The following is a 24,470-nucleotide window of genomic DNA, read 5'->3' as shown; positions in this document are numbered from 1 at the left end:
GAGCCAAATATGAACACACTGACATGACACATTTTTTTTTAATTCAATATGACTCTGTCCTGAGGATATATTATATAGGGCCTATCAGTTGTTGTTGTTGTTGTTGTTTGTCTAAGGTGAAGCCCACAGTGTCAGACTTTGAAAACCTCTGATTTAGACCCACACATCCTAATAATGAGCTTATTAAAACTAGGGATGAACAATTAATCAAAATTGTATCGAAATCACAGAATGTGCCATATTTGTTAAAGATGAAATGTGTGTCAAAAATCAATTCTAATCAACACATCATTCTCTAGACTTCAGAAAATATCTTTATTTAGAACAGATAGCTAAGAAAATAACATACCACAATCATTTTAATGTGTTTTTCAATGAAAATGAGAATATGATGTAAAAATTATAATTTCCTGTAGCATCACAAATCATAATGCAGTTGCACTATCAGTCAGAATAATTGCATTTAGATATTTCTTCAGGCCTTAGCAACACCAGGTCTAATCGAAACAAACAAGTCAGTCAGTCAGACACACTAATAGCTGCTCGTTTTGCTAGCATAATAATTTTGTAGCCAACTTCAGACTTTATCAGACTATTGTGACTGTACAGAAGACTTCATTCTGTTCTGAATCGGGACACAGAAGACTTCATTCTGTTCTGGTAGTCTCCCACATACGCTCCTGAACTCTCCCGCATGCTACGAATGAGTGATGTCAGCATTTAGCATCAGTGCAAGCAAGTTAAAGAATGCTGTGTACCTCAGAGGAATGTATAATAAGGACGCAGGTCTGCCTTCAACAATGAATTGTTTCAATTGCCGTCCAAAGGAATCTGTTGTAGCTAGGTTAAATTTAAGCACTTGAGTGAAGAGATTGTCTAATGTGCCTAATTTAGCTTAGGGAATAGAACAGCAATCCCCAGGTAATTGTACTCTGACTTCTCCTAGATAACAGACTGCTTTTGTCCCATTTTAATACCACAGTACTTAGCTCTTTGCTTCAGATATCAGAAAACAAACATTTACTCTTTGCCCCCTTCTCTCACGTTGTAGTTTTCCCACCTCAAGGATTTAGACATTCAGACATACATACACACACGCACATGTTTAGCCTTGTAATGGAATGTGCTCCTTGGCTGTTTGTTGTGTACACACACACGCTTGAGCCTGGGTCATGAGATTGCTGTTGGGGACATGTTGCACTTCTTTCACTCCACACATTCAAGAGTACATTTCAGTCCTTTCTCAGAAATGCATGTCACATTGATTTTGGTCTGTAGCTTTGAGGTAAAGGAAACAAAGGGCCAACTTTCAAGACATGACAGGTATTTTAGTGACCCTGAACTATATTTCCTGTAATTTTGGAGGTGAGGCACATTATGTTGACTTTACTAATTAGCCATATCAGTTTGGAAACTTAAGTTTAAAAAAGGCTTTGACATCATAGTTCATCTGTCCTTCAAGACCTTTAACAGTGTCATCAGGTGCTTGTGTAACCACCAGCAGTACTGTAACCTGCTCTGCCTAATATTTCCTCAACAATTTCAGACTGTCCGGACTGTTGAAATACTGACAACTCATATAACAGCACATTACCATGTGCTTCTGCCTCAGCTGCATTCAATAACACTTGTGTATCACCTGACCAGTGTCAAAGAATTAAAAAACACTGATGCAACATTTGCATGTTTTCCAAATTTTGCTTCCAGGTCCTCAAAAAGCAATCAACAAGATGTTTTTTAGAGAGCGTACAGGATGAGTTTGTTCTAGCATTTAAAAGGGGAAACCCTGTAAACAAGTTACCAGTGGGTCCCTCAAGAGCGAATGTTTTTTAGTCAATGCCACTGTTGTTGTTATTATCTCCGCTAAGGACGTTATGTGTGTTTGTCAGCAGGATTTAAGAAAAACTACTGGCCCAATTTTCATGACACTTGGTGAAAGGGTGTAACACGGGCCAAAGAAAAGCCCATTTCAGGGACAGTTTTAAGCACTGGTCCCACAGGCAACCAAGCCCTAATTTGGTAGCCAAGTACATTTCTGTTGGCCCAAATGTAACAGAAAAGACAAATTATTGCAACTTAACACAGCCTTCCTCAACTGTGAAACTTGTTTTGTCCATTTTCCCATGAATTGTGATGATTCCTGAGGGCATTGTTTGACATATGAGCTAGACTTCCCGGTGTAGCTGAAGAAATTGGCTGTGCACTGCAGCACGTTACATCCCGTTACTAGACACTCAAAACTCCTGTTTCAATTTACTCCTAAACTTTCATTGCTGTTTCATTTTTTCACTGGTGGCCTTTTGTGTCTCTGTTTGCTCTGTAAGGATCACATTAGCAGATTGAGTAGGCTTAGTACACCCATACCTCAGTAGCCCCAATATATCAGTAGTTAGCCAGTGTCAAGCGCTGTTTGCTGTTTTATAGAATGTGGCGCGAGGGAAATGGAATGTTTTGTGACACTGTAACATTGCATTGGAGAAGCCTTGCAGTATGTGGATAAAACTTGGTGGCCACAGAGTAACTACTTGTAGCCAAAGGCCATTTGAGGCAATTTTGGAGCACATCCACATTATTTTTCTGTTTCATTAACATTCAAGTTAGGTAAATTGTAAAACCCGTGTCTGTGGCAAAATGACCTTAAAGATGATGTCTTGTTTTGTCCACAACCCAAATATATTCAGTTTACTGTTATCATTGAGTAAAGAAATCAGAAAATATTCACGTTTGAGACGCTGAAATCAGAGAATTTGGATATTTTGTCTTAAAAAATAACTCAAAACAATTAATTGATTATATAGTTGGCGATTAAGTTAGTAGTTGACAACTTATTGATTAATCAACTAATTGTTGCAGCTCTCATGAAAACATACTTATCAATATTATACACAATTCCTGCCGTGTTCTGAATGTCCTGAATGTTGCCTCTGACTGTTTCCACATAGACACTGCCACATACGGTACACTCATAAATGTACGCCTGAGTACACAATGTACAGAAAATCATAGGGTTTAAGCCAGTTCAGCCTTTAGACAAAGGAATTATGACAATTTAAAGTAAGTAAAGTAACTAAGTAAAAATACTTTGTTACTGTGCTTAAGTAGATTTTTCTGGTGTCTGTACTTTACTTAAGTATTTGTTTTTCTATTTATTTATTTTTTACCTTTACCCCCTACATTTGAACACAAATATTTGTACTTTGCACTCCTTACATTTTCAAAACAGATTGTTAGTTTATTTTTAATGCATTTAAGGGAAATTGATTATTTATTTTTCAGTATTGTGCCCTGCCTTCCCAACATCAAGACTGGTTTCAACCTAAATGGGTGGAACAATAACACATACAAAATACGATTCCTAGATATATCCATCGATGCATATCACACATGACAAATGTATCAAGGAAAAAAACAACAGAGGTAAAAGAGGTAACAATAAAAACAAAGACACAAGACGGAAATTATGTAAAAGCTGCAACAAGATGGAAACAACATTAAAAAAAAACATACCAATGTTAACGGCACAACCAAACACAAACTTTGTAACAACAAAGAATGACATAAAAAACATAAAAAGATGAGAAATTACATTTTACTTTAGTAAAGAAGTTGAATCATACTTCCACATATCTGTACTTCTACTTGAGTTCAGAATGTGTACATTTTTACCACCTCTGCTTACTAAATTATGACTAATAATCTAAATCCTATATTCAGAATATGACTTGGATTTTCTCTTCTGGAACCTCAGATAATAATAATTAACATGCTGTAACTGTATTTGATAGTTCCCTAGACTCTGCATGGAGGCCATTTATTCTTCTGTGTCCTTTTATTGTGACAGTGAAACAAATTACTACTAAAGGCCTATTGTTTGTGTTGCCTGTGAATCACCGGAACCTCATTAAAGACCCTTTTTAGGACTGCTGCCTCTAAATTTAGAACCACTGGGTGGTTCTTCAGCAACTGTACACCCCTACTGTCACATCTATACAGCAGTGTGTATCTATGGAGGAATGTCCATGCTGTCTGCTGTGTATTGTGGCACAGAAAGCAGGCTGATATAAATTCATTGTGTGTCGTGGTCATTATGGAGATGAGTAGTCTCCTTGGAGCACAGCATTAGTCCTTCAGATGGTAACAGCAGCGTGGAGGAGAAGGATGGACTCTGACGTAGACAGCGCGGCTGGAGGCGGTGCTGACGTTTGTTGTAGGCCGACTTTTACCCGAGCCAGAGGAGGCGGACCTCCAGTCCTGTTAAACGGAGTGGGAACACAATATATATTTATTACCATTTACTGACTAGTGACTGGACACCCGCGTCGCTTACACCTGCGTATAATGATTCAGCAGCCAGGAGCTCTTTGTCATCATTTATCCGCCTCACCGGTGCTTTTTCGCTCCACACTGGGTTATTACACTGGAAGTAGAGTGATTTAAAGGGGAAGCCACAGGTCCTCTTTTCGGCGTGATTTGCGAGGTCGCTGCCGTTATATGAATGAATGAATGACAACAGGCAGGGAGCCTATCAGAAACGGAGTGAACCGTCTAATTCCTGCAACAGAAAACGGCTCCACGAGCAGAGAAAAGAAAACCCTCCGCCTGTCGTCTGAACAATAAGTCGCGCCGGCTCGTCCGCTTCACTGCTCCGCCAGCATGCCGAGCATGCGACAGTCCTACACGGTGACCGTACCCGAGGAGCCGCCGGCAGCCGCTTTCCCGTTCCTGAAGCAGGAGATGCGGAGGAAGGGCAGCATGTCGGGCTCGGTGCTGGTGTCAACTTTCGTAGGGCTTCTTATAAACCAAGCCAAGGTAAGAGACGGTGGTCGCTGCGCCCCGTTATCTCCGCTTCAAAGAGACACTCACACCAAACCCCACTGAAAAATCAGCCGATTTAATGTTGATAATATTACTTTTTTATTGGCAGAGCTTGAAAACTCTATAAGGCAGTAGTTAAGGTGCTTTGTGAATTATCTGCTATTAACTATGAAATGAGACATAATACACAATATACCAGATAGAAGTTACTCAATAGTCTTGAATTGGTGCTTATTAAATTGCTTTATTGAATGCTCGATTCTGATTGGCCAATTACAATATTCTAAGGTCTGTTATTTATGTATAGCAGACTACTGTTATCTATACGAGATAGTTGTTAAGAAGAACAGACCGTTGCTATGGACACAGTTCTGATCATAGACTCCAGAGGAACAATCAAATCACTGCAGATCACTAAAAAATTATTATTTTGTGTCAAATTGTTGAAGAAACAGGATAATGTACAGTAAGCACGTCACCATTGCGAAATAAAGCCATAACATTGTTTTAAAATTAATATTTTGTGTCATAAATAGTGCCAAATATTTTGTAATATGCTATATTATGTAATATGCTGTAACTGTACATTATCCCTTACTTGTGTATGTGTGTGGTAGCCACTATCTTCTGTCGCCTAAATACTCATGGTGGGTGGTAATAAGCAGCGTAAATGTACAGTAAAAATAAATACTATATCAAAGTGCTGCTTTATGTGGCTGTATTCACTGATAGCTCATTACTTTATCCTGTTTGAAAGGACATATTTCATGTTCAACTAGGTTAATGTCTGTAAATGTGAGCACAGGTTTTGCCAGAGAGTTATTGTTCCTTGCAGGCAGAGATGTGGGACTTTGGTCATTATAAACAGGACACAGAAGGCTATTTCACTGACAACGTTATGTATCTTGTCAAAGATGATGTCAGTTTAAGGTTGAAGTGAGTCATTTGCAGAGGTAAGCCGCTCTTTTAAGCCGCTGTACTCTGCTGTGCCAGGAGGATCAGTAGGCCTGCACTGGCAGGTCACTGGTTATATAACTGCCGTTTAATCCCCCTCATACACTACAGCTGCTCTTACTATACTGCTCTTATGTATTACACTGTAGGCCTATAATGGAGATAAATAAAGGAATAGCCCATTCTGACAGGGCTTTCTTCATGCACTGGAATATCTAGGACCTAAATGTTGCCTCTGGCTGTTTCCATATAGACACAGCCTCATACAGTATACACATTAATGTAGGTCTGAGTACACAATGCACAGAAAATCATTGGGTTTAAGCCAGTTCAGCCTTTAGACAAAGGAATTATGGCTTTTAACTGAAAGTTGCTGTTGATATTTGATGTTTTGCAATTTTCAAGTTGAAATATACAATGATTTTCCTGTGTTTAATTATCATCATGCTAGAAAAGATTATTAAAAATATTTTTGATAAATGCAGGCCCTCAGCCATATTGCAGTTTTGGTACTATTTCGATTAGTTGAGCATCCCTACAGCAAACCAAAACCGTGTGCTGATAGGTTTGGAAACGGGTCCAATGGTTTGCATGCAGTCCTACTGACCAAGAGAGGCAGTTATGTATTCATTGCTTTAAAGCTGTCCTTACAGTTCACCTCATGTAGATAAATGGAGGCGCATGCATTGTTTGGTAAAATGAGATTTAAAAGCCTACTTGTCAGCTGCATTTGTCCTAATATGAGCAGATGAAGAGGAACAGCTTTTAGTTTGTGATCACCAGAGACTTGCTGCTGCAAGTGTGTGTGTGTTGTTTTTTTTTTTTTTTTTTATGTGTGTGTGTGTTCCCAAGCGACAGCGTGGAGTGGAGCTGCTGTTTGCCAGCTCCTGTTATGTAATGAGAAATCACATTAGAATACACTTTAGTGCTGGCCAGGCCACGCAGCTTGGCACGCTTTCTGTTTTGTTGTCACCATCCACCTGCTCCTCTTGTCCTGTCCTCCTTCCACTCCTGCACATCATCTGTCCTCTGCCCCCCCCCCACTCCCCACAGACCACTGCATGCATGGCAGGAAAAAAGGTGCTCTGTCTGTCTCTTAGTGAGCGCACATGTGAGAGAAATGTGTGTGTGCAATAGTATTAGCATGAACTCATTCATGAGAATGTGTGTGGTTATCTGCGATCATGCACATGTTTGTGCACAGCAGGCTCACAGCACACCAGCACTGACAGCTGTTAGGTCAAAGGTTGCTTTTGCAAGAGCTTTCTAACTGCTCCTCTACTATTACTCAGTCATATAAATGCTAATGCCTAAATAATGAATTGATTAGATCATCGACAGAAATCATTTTCCAATCATTTTAATCATTGATTAATCATTGAAGTCACAGATCAAGGAAAGTCTCTATAGGTCAAAGGGTTGGGCAATATGTAGAGGTGTTTTCATGGCATTTTTTTTCCTTGACACCGATTCTGATAACTGTCTACATATCAGCCATACAGAGTACCACTTCAATACCAGTGCATTAAAAAAAATTAGTGATGTGCACATACATGCAGAGAATAAATGCTATAGAGCCTGACTTAACCATCCTGAGGAAAACAAATGACAATAGGACACTACTTGCCAATACCGACACCAAGTATGGTTTTGGAACAACATTAATAATATGATTAGAATCAGTATCACAATATTTATTTGAGTATTTTTTCTGTTTTCAACATGCTATAATATGGTGAATGTATGCAAAACTACATAAAAATTGTATGAATATTTCCTTCCTTCCTTCTTTCCTATCTTCGTTGCAGTTAACTGTGCTACACTCTCATGCATCACATTAAACAAAATAATCTTCACACATAAAGCCACTTTAACTTGGAATCATTCCTTTGGGTGACAAAATTTTTCTTAACTCATCAGACTTGTGTTGAAAATCAAGACGTCTAGTAGGCCGGACAAAACATTTTTCACTGTTTTTTAAAGGTTGTTTAAATACAGATACCAGTATCAGAAATACAGCCTTAAAGTACTGGATCACATGTCAGCCAGTACACGAGGCCTGTAAGACAGGCAATACAACAACAATAGCAATTATAACACATCCATACAGGGTTAGTAGTATACAGCTGCTAACAACAACGACAACAGTGACAACAGCAATAATATTAGTAGTAATTTTTTTTATGCACTGCATATCGATTGATACTGACTAACAATCCAATACCAAAGTCCAGGTATCAGAATAAGTATAGAGAAAGATAAAATCTCTGCTAGGAATGTAACAATAAATCAAATATCACAATTAAAAAAATGTCTCAATACCTTATCAAACTGTGATGATATCTTTTGTTATATTATATGGTAATTATTTTATCATTATTAATATTTTTTATTTTATAAAAGGACTGCTACTGACTGCTGTGTTGGTTTGTTTTGCAATTGTATGCATATAAATCATGTTGAGTTTTGTTCATGCTTCGTTCATGGCTGGGGTCTTTTATTTTATTAAAGAATTAATTTTTCGTTGTTTTCTAATATTAGGACAGATATCATACTGTGGACTTTTTATCATGGTATGATATGCAAGATTTGATAGTGTTACATCCCAAATGTCACTGTATTTCAGGTTTTATAAGCTAAATGGTTAAAATGGATTTATAATGATAATAATCCTAAACTTATATGTGGAAAAACACCTACCGTCTATCCTAAAATGATAGTCATTAAAATTTAATGGTCAAAACATCACTGATTTAGCATGCTAGAATTGATTTCAATTTTGTTTATTCACTTATATAATCATTCTTGTTTGTAATTTGTCATTATAACCAAGCTATTCAAATGTCTGTCTTTTAGAGATGTAATGCTACAAATACTACCAGCGAGAGCCTCCGTGTTCTGCACTGGCATTAACTGTAGTGGGAGTAACTTGGCAGTAGATCTTTCATGTGATGAATTCATGCGTGGTATTTATACAGTATACAATTCTAAAGTGTAGGCAGTTGTTACACATTAGTATTTGGTAATTTTCCATCCACTTGTCAAAGCCCATGGTGTGATCCTCCAGTGTAGTGTGTTGGGATGTGAAGCTCAGGCTCCAGTAGAATATAAATATAATAATATACAAGCCTCTTAGCTAGACGTTAATGTTTCTGCCGCTGAGGGTGATTTTTTTCCCTGGTTGATAAATGCATACCAGTGAAGGAGAAGTGTGAAGATGAACAGATCTGTTACATAAGAAGCCAGTGAGTGCATTGCTTTATGGTCACATGTTGTCAAGCTGTTATCTATACGATGTTGGGTATTAGTGTGTGATATCCCCTTGTGTGTTGTCAGTGTCTTCTCATACTCTTTGATCTAATGAAATGCAACAAAGGGGCAGTTTGTTGGATCATAAGCTATATTTATTTGTATTTCTCAGAAAGACAGCCATTTTTCTCAGTAGGAGGATCTCAGTGTTTACTTGTTTGCATATAAGTGTGTGAGAGTGTGTGAGAGAGATGAGCTGTGGCTCCACGTCACCCAGCACAGGCTCCATGAGCTCTGATGACTGATTTCATCCCTCTGTGGGCTTTCTAGAAGGGAGAAATAAATAGATTATCTCCCGTTCCCTATCAAGTGCCAACACTGAGCGTGTGTGTTCGTCTGCGCGCTCACGCACATACACACACACAAGCTAGTGTGTGAGCGAAAGTGTCACCTCTGCTCACATGGGAGAACAGCAGCGAAAGAGGTAAACTCACAGAGGGTGAGAGAGAGATTGTTTATGATGGTCTGCCAAACAGTGAGACAGGTCAGAACAGACTGTTCTGCTGCGCTCTCTCACGCTGGTATGCCAGCCAATCAGCAGTTGGCGTTCTGCTCTGCCAGGTGGACCCAGGCATCCTGCTGCTGGTAGTGTGAAGTTTAGCTTACAGCCCCAGAGACACCAGCAGAGCAGGGAGGGGGGAAAGTGGCACTTGTTATTGCTTCGCTGTTGGAAGCATATTATTAGAGCATTGCCAATACTGCAATTAGATATTAATCATCCACATTGATTATGAATCAGCTATTACTGGTTGTGTTTCACTGGAGCGTTTTAGTGTCCAAAAGCTGCTTCAGAGGACTGACTCTCAAAATCATTGTAATGCTGAGAATTCAATCATGTCATTTAGGGTAAGATGATATGGCAGTGCACTGTGAGACAAAATGAAATATATGTCTATAAATACATGGAGGCATTTCCCATACTGTTTGTAGCATATTAGCCATCATATTGATATCATTGGGTCTGTTAGCTAATTGTGGGCAGTATTGTAAATCAGTGGCCTGATGGCCACCCACCCTGAGTCTGGTTCTGCTCGAGGTTTCTGTCTGATAAAAGGGAGTTTTTCCTCATCACTGTCGCCAAGTGCTTGCTCATGGTGGGAACCGTTTGGTCTCTACAAATAATATTATTAAGAGTACCGTCTAGACCTGCTCTATATGAAAAGTGCTCTGAGATCATTTTTGTTATGATTTGCCAGTGTGTAAATAAAATTGACTTTGCTGCTTTATGGATATATTACATTTGTTATGATGTTTGAATCGAGGTGATGAAATACCTGCTTTGCTAGGTGTTCAATTTACTGGATTTTCCAAAAAAAAAAAAATTCTTGCTTGTTATTTTATCCACACACAATTGATTTTCTGAATATTCTTTATCCGTATAGCATTATAACACCATATAAATCCATGGTGGAGACTTTTCTCCATACAGCCCACTTCTACTGTCATTTATAGACATTAGTCATCAGCAGCCTCGATCCAAAATACACCACTGTTGCTGTCCACACATTTCTCAAACCTTAATAATGAGCATCTAATACACTGATATAAAATACTGTTAATTTTATTGACTAATAATTAGCATTTTCTTTGTTCATATATACTATAAAGGAAGGTTGTCAAAAGTATCTAAGTATACTTATTTAAAAAAATACAATACAAACATTTGATAGTATTGAAAGTCCCAAAGCTATAAAAAAAATCATTCACTGCAGGTTGTTAATTAGCAAAAATCTACTTAGGACTTTTTTTCTTTTTGCCAAGGTATCTATAAAGTGAGTATAGTTTTTTATGCTAGTATCATATTTTCAAATTAGTTCTAAATTCTGGTATCATGACAAGTCTACCATAAAGAGTGTCCATCCTTTAGCTCCCTCCATTAGCTGTAGCTGCTCATCCTTTGGAAGGGGGCTTGGAGCTGATCACAGCTGACACTGGGCGAGTGGTGGGAGACACCTGAACAGGTTGCCTGTTCATCACAGGGCTGACACATTACCGCTCACTTTCACACCTATGGGCAATTTAGACCTGCCAGTTTACCTAACCTGCATGACTTTGGACTGTGGGAGGAAGCCACACCACCCTGAGAAAACCCAGCACAAAAAGAAGTTTTTAAACTTCATAGCAGATGGTGCAGAGATCATCAGAATGCACCTGTGCACTCATTTATAGTTCTGGATAAGCTCCCCTCTGGGGTTTCATTAAGCTTTATTGCTTGTGCTCCTAGCTTGTTATTTTCCCACATCTCCAGTGTCCGCAAGATTTAGATTACTAAGGAGCTGCTGCAGCAACAAGTGTGTGCAGCAGGTTGTTTAAAGGAAGTCTTTCTTTAAAAGATTAGGTTTAATGTGAAGCATTTTGTCCACTGGACCGAGCAACTAAAACATTCAAAAATCTCAACACATTCAATTTTACCAGCCACTTTAGTGAAATATGATTCCTTTAAGTCCTTCGACATCTGCTGAAACCTTTCCGATAAAGTAGAAAGTGGAGCTTACTTGTAAATAAACAACAGTGATGTTTACATTCGTTGTTTCCCACCAAAGCTCATTCTGAATGCATTTCCATCCTTATTCAACATTTGAAAAAGCCAATTTTGTTTTGTAAGTTTTGAGCGTATATTCAGTTTTTCAACCTTTTGTAACTTAAAGCCTATTTATGATTTTGTTGTGGACCACCTTTTGTTTGTTTGTGCTCCTGGCAGCAGGACTGTCTATCTACGTGTCGCTCCATAGCGCTACTAGTGGTCAAAAACTACACAGGGTACCTTTAATGCTGCATTTATGTCATATACAAAAGATGGTATATTGGAGCATCCAGTCATTTACTTCAGCTTTCACACAGTCGCTTGTTGAAAACGTTGAAGGATAATGATCTCTCCACTTTTCCTGCAATCAGATGTCACTAATAAGACAATGAAAGGGAACTAGAAAAATTGCTTTAATTGAAGTGGGTATGGCTTCATCAAGTGTAAATACATGAGGGCATTGAATTTATTATTCCTGCCAAGTTATGTCCTCATGACAAGAATGTAGTCTCAAAAGCCTTTCGTTCAGTTGAGCATGTTTTTCTGGTTGTCACCTTCTGATCAGTATCAGCTGATGTTAGACGCTAAAGGAAAGCATGTCAGGCATTTGTTACACTCTACATTCCTTAGATTTAGCTTGATGTGAATGCAGAATGTGTGCTAGATGGTTAATGTCCATGCGTTGGGACAAAGTTCACAGAGGGGTAAAGGTGCTCCCTTTTTCTCTGTCTTAATATAGTTTGTTGTTGTCCTCTTCTGTTTTCCTGTGAGATCACCCTGGAAAGCAAAGCCATAATGAGGGATTATCCATTTCTTCCAGCCACCTCACCTTGCTTTGACCCATTTTCTCAGCTCCAACACCAGCCTCCCTCCCTCAGGCCAGCAGCCCCACATCTTTGAATTAATTGAGCTCAGTGGATGGACAGATTTTACTTCCACTAAGCTGGGCACACGCCAAAGGGACATTTCCGCTGTCTCTTATTCCCGGCTTTAGGAAGCAGTTCAAACCTGGCCGGTGGAATGCTTTTTAATGTGGGCCCCTCTGTTCGGCGTGCTTTTTAGCCTCAGAGGAGTAGGCTTTCAAAAGTAGCTTGCTACTTTCCTGAGCTGCTCCTGACATTTATGAATAGAGCGTTTATGCAAAGCTATCCCCCTGGGCTGCCTCTTTTGTATACAGTATGTATCAGTCCACTCACATGGAATGACTGAGAATATGAACAGTGGATGTATGTTTCCTCTTGTGACTCTTGGTTTGATTTATCCTCCCTCTACTCCTCTCCTCTCTTCATTTCTCTCTTCCTCTACAAAAAACAAAAATGACTTTCTAGCATATTACAGTTCTCCTCTCTGCTTTATAACATTGTTGATTATACTTATCAACAACTGCAGGTTAAATTACATATAAATGTGTCATTTAAGGTAGTGATGTGGATGATTATTATGACTGGCGATTATTAGACCATCTTGTATTTTTAAATAATATTTTTTTTTCAGACAATGAAGATATGTATTTATTTTTAAAGACTGATTTCATTATTTTCTATTTTTACTTTAGACAGCTGGGAAATAGTATAATGTCTCAAAGCAAGAAAAAAGGTGGGAATGTATCCCAGGAGCATGTGACACTGCAGTCACGGGATTATTTTCACACTAACTGTAAGAGAAACCTTCAGAGAATTGGTGCTGGTGGAGCTGGTGTGTGAATCCTCATATTTAATTAGTATAACATTAAGATAGTTAAGGTGCTGAATGCAAAGATGATTTGAATGCCAGTGGGTGCTTCTTTTGCTATCTGAATTGAAGATTGTGTAGTGTTACTGGGTAATAATATGAAAGAGCCTTTGGAATATATGTGTGTGCATATATATATATATATATATATATATTTATGTGTGTGTGTGTGTGTGTGTGTGTGTGTGTGTGTGTGTACATATATATATATAGATATATATGTATATATATGTGTGTGTGTGTGTGTGTGTGTGTGTGTGTGTGTGTGTGTGTGTGTGCTCCCCTCTCCTGTCATGTAATGCCATCACCAGATTGTGGCTGTATTACTCTTGACCCGTTGAGATGTTGAAGCCAGAGTAGCAGAGAGATACATGCCTGAAAGTATAAGCGCACACGTCATTTCAAGTAAAATGGATTTGTTTGTTAAGATAAAATTACAGTGATCACGATGCCCATTTCCATTAGCTCCTTTATGTGTTAGTATCAAGCTAATGTACTAAGCGATCAGCAATCAAAAAATCAATTCAGAAATCACAATGAAAGATACTTGCACAAATTGATGTTTTTCTCCCACCCCTAATATATGCCTAAGAGTGTTCTAGTCTACTTTTAAATGCCAAATGTTGAACAGCTCCTCTCATAAACAACATGTTGAATATGAGCAAGAAAAACAAAAATCCTCATCCTGAAATACATTTTACTGTTATATGGTTTGAGCTGGTATCGCTGGGTAGCCAACCATGTTCCATGTGTTACACTGTGTTTAGGTTAATGTAACGTATCCATAGCTGGTGACTCCATACTGTCATCAACATAACATTAGTGTTTTAAATAAATATCTCCAGACTCTGGCTGTGTCATCATGTCAGTACATTTTATTCAGTGCTTATATTAAAAGTTCTGCAGCAGAAATCACTTACGTTACGTTAAAGACTTGGGCAACACGCTCTCTGGACAGTTATCTTCTACAAGACTAGAAGAGTTTTTATTTCTAGTGGCAAAGAAAAACAACAGTGGCTGAATTTTATTATTGTTTCCTACCGTGGTATCAAATTGGGTATTGAGAATTGTAGAGTGTCACTGGTACAAGTATCGATTCCTAAATTTCTGGCATTGTGACATTAATTGTAACATTCACTATCTATGACTAAATAAATAAAATAAACAAAGTTAAAACACAGAAGAAAACATCAGTGATTTATAAGGATTTATTAACTAAGCTAGAAAATATTATGTTCATGTGTAACCCCATTGCTAATACTAAGAAGCTGGTTGAGAGTTGACTTTTAGGGCCCTTAAATAATCACATGATTGCAAAATGAACTCAAAATGAACTTTTACTTAATTTTGGAATGATGCATCTCTGTACATTGTGTACCAAGGTGCAGATGCATCACCCTTAGTCACTTTAATTGTCTTCCCACTGATCCACCTGTACTGTTAGTACATGACTCTCTGTGCGCTCGGTGCTCGTTTAAACTGCAGATACAGAACAATCACAGCAGAATTTGCATAACAGAATTAGCAGTCATTACAGTCATGCTACAGAGCCGGGATCAGAGCTGGAGCCAGTACCTCATGGATCGTCGCACACATACATTAAGAGAATCCTGTTTGACACACCGCTTTGGGAATGAGGATTTAATGACTTGGATTGTAATTGCATTTTACACTGTGTCTGTCAAATGAATAGAGGTAGTAGGATTAAATTAGTCTTCATTTATACACACTAGATTGCTGTTGCACAAATAATGTCATTTTGTAAATTTGGTGTCATTTATTTCCAATATAAACGGTGCTCATCCCAGATCATTGCCTCTTTATGTATTATAATTATCATTATCCCCATAAGCAAACCCCTGCAGTGTGGCATGGGAGATTCTCCTCAACAGTTTGTAAAAGCTGTGATAAAAGCAGCTTGACCGAGCCCTAAGGAGCTGCTCTCTCACCAAAAATTATGTCATTATTGTGGCTTTTAGTAGAGAGCTGCAGTGTCCAGTGATAGTACAAATGCAGACTTCAAACAAGAGTAAAATCTCGGTTTAAAAACTGAATCCAGCTTTTTGTGAGTGTGGGATGACAGTCCCAGTCCAAAAGTCATTCAGTTCCTCACACTCTAAACTCTCTCACACACTGACTCACACACACAGACACACACTCCCTCCACGCTCGGCCTTGTCACTGTGATGTCACCATGTCCTCTAGCTTTCCATCCCGCAAAAACATAAGAATAGCGTTGCTACGGAAACAGAGCCGGGGACGTTGTTTCATCGCCGTGACGTCTGCCAGGCTGGCCGAAGGATCAGCCAATTGCGAGTGGACAAGCAGGCGTTATTAAAAGCAAAGCTGCTATTTTTGGGACCGGCCGTGGCATTACTCAGCAGAGTGCAGCAAAGTCAGACGTACACATTCCAACCGGGGATGGGGGGGTCTGTTATGAAATAAAATTTGAGGTGACCAGAGAGGATTTGTCCTGTATCCTGTCACACGGGAGGCATCACTGAATTAGCAAAGCTGGACACACAACAGGAAGTGTGTGTGTGTGTTTGTGTATTTATATTATATGGCCGTGGCTAATGAAGTGTTCCGTTCACTACAGTGGAATTTACAGAAAGGAGGATTTAGATAAGCCATAGTTAATTAAACCGTAGATTTTTTTTTCCTCCGCATGCTGTACTCTGCTGAATAAGAGACAGATGGCAGAGGTTGTTTATATAATAGTAAAAAGCCCTTCCTGTATCAGCACTCATAACTAGATAAGCTGCAGGCTCACGTTACTGATGAACAAACGAACATGCTCCCAATTATGTGTACCTCCAGAGGGCTAACAGCAGAGCTCCTGACAGGACTACTCACTTTGATTTCTGTCGTCACATCCAGCGTCCTTTCTCTAAACCTGCAATGCAACTGAAGCTCTTCTGTGGAGAGCTGAAATGAGGAACTTACCCGACAGATCCAATATTTTGATAATCAGTTAATCCTTTAAAGCTGCACTATAAATATCTTTATATTAACAAGGTGTAGTTTGCTCATAGTGACCCACAGAGAATTGTCTCTGTACTCTGCGCTCCCACTCAGCGCCACAAAGCTTTTTCATGTCTTTCAGCTTTTTTCTTGTTTGTTTTTTTGGGTCACAAAGTTTGTGGTTTGGTTCTGTCTCAGGATTTTCATCAACTTTGTAACTGGCATCAGCAGGCAGCTGTTTTCATCAAAAAAGCTCTACAAACCAGAGTTGGGAAGTAATTAAGCACAAATTTTCTAACAACATTTTACTTTAACTCACTGCATTATAATAGAAACATCTGTACTTTCTACTCCTTATATTTTCAAAACAGGTTTGTTGCTTTAATTTTAATGCACTGAGGGGAATTACAGATTATTTTTTATTTTGCATCATTGCGCACCACCTTCCCAACATCAAGACCGATTTCAGCCTAAATGAATGGGACAATAACACATAGAAAAAAAATGATAATGGAGATTTTTAAAATAGATAACAAAACAAAACAGATGAGGGAGACTCGACCTTGGAGAAAAGATGAGGTTTAGTTAGCTTTGCACAGAAATAGCCAGTAGAAATGCCCTTCAGAGGGCCACTTTTTACTTTTATACCTGTGCTTTTTCACTTTTATCTGAGAAAAAAAGTTGAATCAGTACTTTTTACAAAAGTATCTGTGTCATTATGTGTGTACTTTTGCCACCTCTGCTAAAAACCAGGGCAAATCCTGTCCAGCAGCCCATGACATCTGAAATTTATTCATGTATGGAGACAAATCTTCCATATTTTTTGTGACACTCAGTAAGACTTTGAAACTAATGAGGACCAACATAATATAAGGAATGCAAAAGTCTGGATAGGGAGGATTCTGATGTGAGACCGGTAGTCAGTGATAATAGTTTTTTAGGAAGTAGTTATTTTAATCTGATCCATGATGTTTTCCTAAACCTTATAAAGATGTTTCTTTGCCTAAAGCCAACCAAACAGGGACCATCGCCTGACATGTTTCTCAGCAAGCTTTATTTTGAAAGACGTTGCACATTTATCATAGTTAACTTTACTACGGAAAGAGATGACAGTGTTAATACATTAGTTCATGCTGAGTGTCACCAAAACAATGGAAAAATTTGTACACAAATCTACAGAATAGATTCTGTGGCTATTTCACAAACTGCAGCACAGAACAGAAACAAAGTTAGCAACTGGCTGGTGAGTGTAGTGGAGCATTTCAGGGGTTGGTGGAGATCAAGAAGGAGTGAAAAGGACTGCAGAATGAATATTAGACTTCCATTCGTCAAGTATAAATGTATAAATGTTTACAGCTTTTCTGTGGCCCATGTGACCGAGAAAATAAATCAATGCAGCTTTAAAAAGTTGAACATAGGAAGAAATAATGAAGTGTATGCTGTTGTGATGCCTTAGATCACTGTAAATTGAACAGCCTGGGGTTGTGGACTGTTTGTCAGATGAGCAGGCAATTTGAAAAGATCTTCATGTTCTCTGAGAAACTGTGATGATGACCTTTTTTTTACCACCGGTCCAAGGGTTCAGACTGAGAAATAATTGGCCATAAATCAGTAATGAAAAAATCATTAGTAGATGTAAGGCTACTACATTATATTGATCGATGCACTGTGAACAACACTTTTTATCAGTGCAGAGCTGTTAGTCGCCCTCCTACAGCTTCTTAAAAAACATTCTGTTAGAGAGAATGATGTTGAGCCTGATAACATCATCTCCAGATCAGCTGATCCTGTTAGTTTGACGTTTCATGCTGATGCGCAGCAGGTTGAGGATACTGGAACAATTCAGAGAGTTTCCCAGCACACTCACATAACACCTTCAGAGACTGTCAGCCGGCTGATACCTTTTTGAATGGTGTGATCACAGAGGAGGACTCCTTTGAGTCAGCGAGGTCAGACTGCGGTCACCCATGTGCAGTATGATAATGAATTTTTGTGTCCTTTCGTACAGGTCACATGTAGGTGTGGTGACGCTGCTGACCACATGACTCAGTGTGCATGCGTGAGCTCTGTTCGGCCTCCCGGTATTGTAGATGCTATTTACATCATCTGACTACAGGTTTGATTAGGTTAATACCAGAAGACTCTGAGTCTCTGTGTAGTCAAACATTCTTAACCGACTCCTTTGATTGATTGAAAATAGGGCTGCAATTAACCAGTATTTTCATCACCAGTTAAAAATCTGTCATTTTCTTGAATAATCAATTAGTTGTTTGGTCTGTAAAAGGTCCAAAAATGTTGGTCAGTGTTTCCCAAAGCAATCAACTTGCCCAGTGTCGATTTATACTTGCCCCTGTACAAATTGTTTATCAGTGGTCATTTACTAACTACAAAAACTAACTTGATTGTCATGTTTAATCTACAGCTACAACATCTAAAAGTTGTCAGAAAATAGTGAAAATGTCCATCCTAGTTTCTCAGAGTCCAAGGTGATTTCTTCAAATGTCTCATTTTGTCAGTCCAAAACCCAAAGATGTTCAGGTTAATATGATTTAATATGATAATAAACATTTGAGAGAGCTGTAAACAGCATTTTCTGCCATTTTTCTTGAAAAATTACTTTAAAAATTAATCGATTATCAAAAAAGTTGAATTGTGTAATTCTGTTTTGCAACTTGCCTGGTTGATCAAGTAAGTGACCAGATGTACTAGCCCGACATGGCATCTTTTTTTTTTTTTTTTTTTTTTTTGCTCTGGGCAAGCTTTCTTGTCGAACCCTGAGGACTAAAGAAACCAGACAATATTCACATTTGAGAAGCTGAAGTCAGAGAGTTTGAACATTATTAAAATAGCTGGTGATTAATTTAATAGTTGACATCTAATCTACTAATCGTTGCACTCCAATCGAAAATTTGTGTCGTACTAAGATAACAAGCTGTCACTACTACTTTACAGTCTCTTTTCTCTAATCAGGGCTTTAACAATCATCCTTTAAAAACCATCTCCCCTTCATCTTTACGTTCTCTGTTTGATTTCAGTCAGCGAACAGTTGAATGACTGTAACTTTCGTGTGGTCTCACTGTGGATTTTCCATGGTGGTCCTGATACACAGTACTCTCAGTGAATGTGGCCTAGCTTCACCACAGGTGAGGGTAACAGGGGGCATGTGGGTGAGATACATTTCAGTTGCCAGTGAGATCAGGTGACTGGTGTTAAGCTGCCGGCCCTGCAGAGTTGCTCTCTACCTAGAAAATACAAGCTCAAGTTACCAGGCTGTGAGTTTCTCTGCTGGGCCACGAGTCAGCTTGTTTTTATACTGAAAATTGAAGCTGAGGAAATCATCTTTATTTATTGCTTTATACATGACACAGCTATTATTTTTCATGCAGAAAGAATTGATAGAGGAGTAATCTTGTGAATCTAACTTATGAAATATCACAATTATTAAAAAAAAAACATGACCAATGACAGGATCTGAAGTAGATTCAGTGATGCTGGTGGATAGAATGATGTTAAATTAAATTTACTCATGTCTCGTGTTTTCTAAAGTGTGATCGTCTGCTGCCTCTGCTCCTTAGTCGAGGGCACAAGTGCATTCCTTATCCACCCCCGTGTTCTTTGTTAGTTCTTCCTCTAGCTACTCAATTATATAACCACTCAACTTATGTAATGAAATTTAACAGCAGCAAGTGATGACATAAGTTCTGCAAAGCATTTTGTACCATTTTAAGATTTTGGAATCATGATAATATGCTTTGCCATCTGTTGGTGAGATAAAATGTGTGCGCAGTATTTCATGGTTTGCTGCCCTGAGAATTTGCAACAGTAAAAGCTACAGTGCAGAAACTCCTCAAGGTGCGGCGGTTCCGTGTTATCTGCCGTTGTTGATCAGATCTTCCCCATCTGGGAGTGATTACCAGGAGAGGAACTGACTGCGAGATAACAAAAACAAGTTCCTCTCGGAAGATAACGCTCACCAAGAAAAGCCTCCTGTCTGTCATTCCTGGACGGACACAACACATGCATTCAGCTGCAGAGTGTAGATAGATCACATCTTTGTCACATGGCCGGGTTTTGCTGATTCTCCAGCTTCCCTGGGATATCGTTAAAGTACAAATACAGCCTGAGGGGGAAAAACACGGCACTGAATGAATATGTATCTGGTGGTGGAACAGCCAGTGGTTTCAGTATATAAGAGAATGTCTTTCTGCTGACGGACTATGTTCTTTTAATTCATTTGCCATCTTCCTGTTATCATAAATACAATTATTTATGTTCTACAGATTGTTTGCTTTACAAGTTATTACGGGGGGAAATGCATCACCAAAACTAAACTCTTGTCAAATACAGACTCTGTTCATTTTACCAAGGAAAGATGCCTCTGGATAAACCCCAGAGAACTGATGGGAACTACTTCCATCTGGCTGTGACTAATCAATGAATCGATTAATCGTTCATCTTTTGGCACTTCTCTGAATAGAGTGCTGCAGGAATGAGTCCTAAAACTTGGAAATTAGTTAGCAGGTTTGCATCTCCGGTTTCCTTGTCTTTAAGTTTAAGAGATTTTCACTTTTTGTTAAAAACAAAACATGTCAGTAAATACCCCATTCATTAGTGGTTAAGTGAGACTCCAGAGCTTGTCAGCAACATTAAACACCATCACATCAAACTCTAGTGACTTTGTGGAGCTGAACTTGGTGTTCATTTATCAAGAGTATCTTAAACATTTGTTTGCCACATGGCTTTTTTGTGCACGTGTCCAAAATCCAATGTCACAATCCCATTGGCTTTTTGTTGAAGGAACCTGAGTGACACTAATTTGCCCAACAAAATACATAATTCCTGCTAGTGTTGTCAAAAATGTGAAAATATCAATAAATACAGACACTGAATATTTGAAATGCTTTCAGTACTCTTTTGTTTCGCAGTATCGATACTCCAAGTGCACTTGCTCGCCCGCTTTTCTCTTTGACAGCAGGTCAGCACACGGCTGCAGCGCCTGCAGAGTCCTGCTTCCTTTCACTTACCCACAGTCCTCTTCTCATCACTCATCTCATTTGCGATATCCGTTGTCATGTTATAGCCTTGTTATATCTGTCTTTCTGTCTCTAAATTTTGTCGCTCAGTTTTTTCTCAGTGGTGTTGTAAATGGTATCGAATATTGACATTTTTTTAAGATATCGTACCAAAATGAGAAACTTTAGTATCGTGACACCACTAATTCCTGCAGCACTCGGATTTCAGATCAGTTCAAAAACATTTCACTCATCAGGTAAAACACTGCAAACAAGGATAAAACGTTTTACTATTATTCAGACACATGAACATAGGACTAAGACAAGACAATGTATTTAAAAAGGTGTTTTTAGAATATGAAATTTTTAAGTTTCATGTTCACATCTCTCCTTAGCCTAATATCAGTCTGAAGTGACAACTTGTTGTCAGTCAACTCAGTGGAGTGGGCAGATTCAAAGGTCTGGACCGAGGCTAATGTCTCCTTGAATAAAAACCCAACTCTGCATTTAAACATTTTCATCCCTAATTATGGTTTGAAGATTGTAATTTGGCAAGAAGAACTTCTCTTTATCCTTGGGTGAATTAAAATACATAAATCTGTTAGTCATGTCAGATTATAAGGTGGATTTTCCTTTTAAATTTTAACTAAATATTGTGTCTTTTGTCTTTCAGAATTCAAAGAGTGCCCAGGGTCTGGTGGGACTGAAGAACCTAGGAAACACTGTAAGTACAGCAGACACACACATCTAATTACATCTGTCTAGTGCCAAAAGTTTAGCTGTAGTGGCGTCTATACATTATCCTATCCAGTGGTGAAAGGAGCTCACGCTAAATTCCCATAATCCAGTTGGTGTTACTCTGAAAGCAGTTTGTTGATACCCGGTGGAGTTCACACAAGAGTGGTGGTCCAACAGAGTGTCTGTCTACCAGGCAACAGGCAGAAGGACAACTCCTAAAATAAACAGTCTGCGCTGTGGTGTGTGTTGCTGTCAGTTTGTATGCGTGTGTGTGTGTGTGTGTGTGTGTGTGTGTGTGTGTGTGTGTACAGTAACCTAATCAGAGAGCTCTGAACTATGGACCAGGAGGACTGACTGACTGGTTTGATCTTACCAAATTGCACGTGTCTCCTGTGGACACGTGATGGGAGTCTGCATGTGTAATAATTACACCAGCCTTCTTTCACTTTGTTGTGTAAGCTTTTAAAAATTAATGAGAACATTTCCAGATCTACAAGACATTGTAAAAAATTTACTGTGTTGCTATATTACATATTTTAATCATATATGGTACGTCTGTCCAGCTAAAAATCAACCCTCCAAAGGTGGTCAGAGACATCTGTTGACACATAAACAACAAAGTGCAAAAGCGTAGACACAGAGCTACACTTTTGGGGGGATTTAGGTTATTTGCTTTCTTGATGAGAGTTAGATAAGAAGATCAATCAATGCAATTTGTCAATACGGTAAATATGAGGTGGAGCCAGCAGCCAGATAGTTTAGCTTAGCATAAAAAAAAAAACTGTGATGTTTATGTTTATGGCCCAGCTGATTCTGGATTATTGGGTGCAAAGCAGATACCAAAATTATGGAGTAAAAAAAAAAAATCAGGTAACCATATATCAACCAATATTCTTTATGCAGAATTTGATATACGGGATATTCAATATGTACATAAACACACTTTTATTTTCGTAATCTCTCTAATGTGGTTATTAACATTTGTAACAAAGATGTAAAGATGGAAGAAGGATATTTTACAGTTTTATAATAAATTTTATTGTTGTTGTCTAAAATAATGTCAGATTTTTAATAATGATAAGTAACTATGGATAAAAAAGAACAAACAGAACAAAATCAGCTTGAATTAGAAAGGATGAAATTAAAGTAGAATGCTGCCCATAAAGCTGACAAATAAAAGCAATCTGCATTATGTTCTGTGACATTAAAAAAGAAAATCATCAGCGCATATCAGACAGCAACTGTTATTTGTAGATATGTTGTATGCGTGTTAGCATGAAGGAACTACAGTTCTCATTTCACTGTACAATCCTGTTGTGTAATGATAATCAATGACTTTGACACCTTGATCTATTGGGTTGATAATATTGATCGGGTTCTAATTATTTTTTTATATCGTTACAAGAACTCAAGTGTAAAAACAACACTGTGTGGTTTTATGTGTAGGACTATTTCTTGGACTGGCTCAGTGATTTCTTGGAATCTTGTTCTCACAGTGAGGTTGCCAGGCAACTAGTCAACACTCCAAGAAGTTTCAGAGCTTAGCCAACAAACAGTCCTGCACATAAACCAACATGTCCTTTTTTACTCTGGGTTTTGTACAGTTTAAACAAATGAGATGTTTCGCCTTTGCTCAGTCTTTATGCTAAGCTAAGATAAGCTAACAGTCTCCTGCCAACTTCAACTTTCAGCTTTGTATGGATTGTGCTAGTAGTTTGTTTTAGTTATCTTGAGCATCTATGGACCAGAGCCAGACCAGCTGCTTCCCTGTTTACAGGCTTTATGCTGAGCTAAGCTGAGCAGCTGTTGGTTGAAGCTTCATATTTACCATGCAGACATGAGAATTGCATCAGTCCTCTTATCTGACTCTCAGCTTGAATTTGATTGTGTCATGAAGGTGTATTTCCAAAAAGTCCATCTGTGTCTTTAAACCTTTGAACTCTGCAGTAGAAGTGGTCCAACAGTGCCACACAAAACATATTGATTTGAAAGATTTCTAAATGTAGAGACACGATCAAAATATTTCTTAACACTACATAACTTTAACTTTAATCTGCAATTTCTAGAAATATTTCACTAGTGCCTACACTGATATTTGTGTTTACTGTTAAAGCATTTCCCAGATTATCTTAAAATGCTTCATATATCTAAAATACGTACAACCAAAGCTCAGAACTATTGACTCAATCCTGTTTGTCTCCTTCCCTCTCTGACATGAACTACTGACCTGCCTCTCATCATCATGAGCGTCACACAAAAGACAGAAGCCTCAGATTTCCGCTGCAAAAAGAAAAAATGGTCCTATGGTTTTAATTTTAGATCAATTTAAACAGGATTACACAAACAACAATCTGCAGAGGGAGGTCAGTTTTCATAGGGTTAATTTGTTGGACTCGGCTATGGAGAGCATGCAAATCCACAAA

The 24,470-nt window shown here is 38.5% G+C and overlaps 1 protein-coding gene across 5 annotated transcripts in view; it reads left to right on the top strand.

The window, feature by feature from the left end:
* Positions 1-24,470, top strand: part of usp2a (ubiquitin specific peptidase 2a) — a 67,231-nt gene that overhangs the window by 33,302 nt on the left and 9,459 nt on the right. For 4 of the 5 annotated variants that reach the window (XM_084718194.1, XM_084718196.1, XM_084718193.1 and 1 more), the window contains exon 4: positions 21,983-22,033. In XM_084718194.1, coding sequence (XP_084574320.1) covers positions 21,983-22,033 — 51 coding nt within the window. Of the gene's footprint in view, positions 1-4,255; positions 4,810-21,982; positions 22,034-24,470 lie in introns of those variants that run through there. The other variant, XM_084718197.1, reaches the window with a different exon arrangement.

Source organism: Lutjanus erythropterus, chromosome 4 (genome assembly GCF_056507025.1).
Source record: "Lutjanus erythropterus isolate fLutEry1 chromosome 4, fLutEry1.hap2, whole genome shotgun sequence".
NCBI classification, from domain to species: Eukaryota; Metazoa; Chordata; class Actinopteri; order Lutjaniformes; family Lutjanidae; genus Lutjanus; species Lutjanus erythropterus.
Note: the sequence above shows the minus strand (reverse complement) of the source record. Positions and strands in the feature narration are given on the sequence as shown.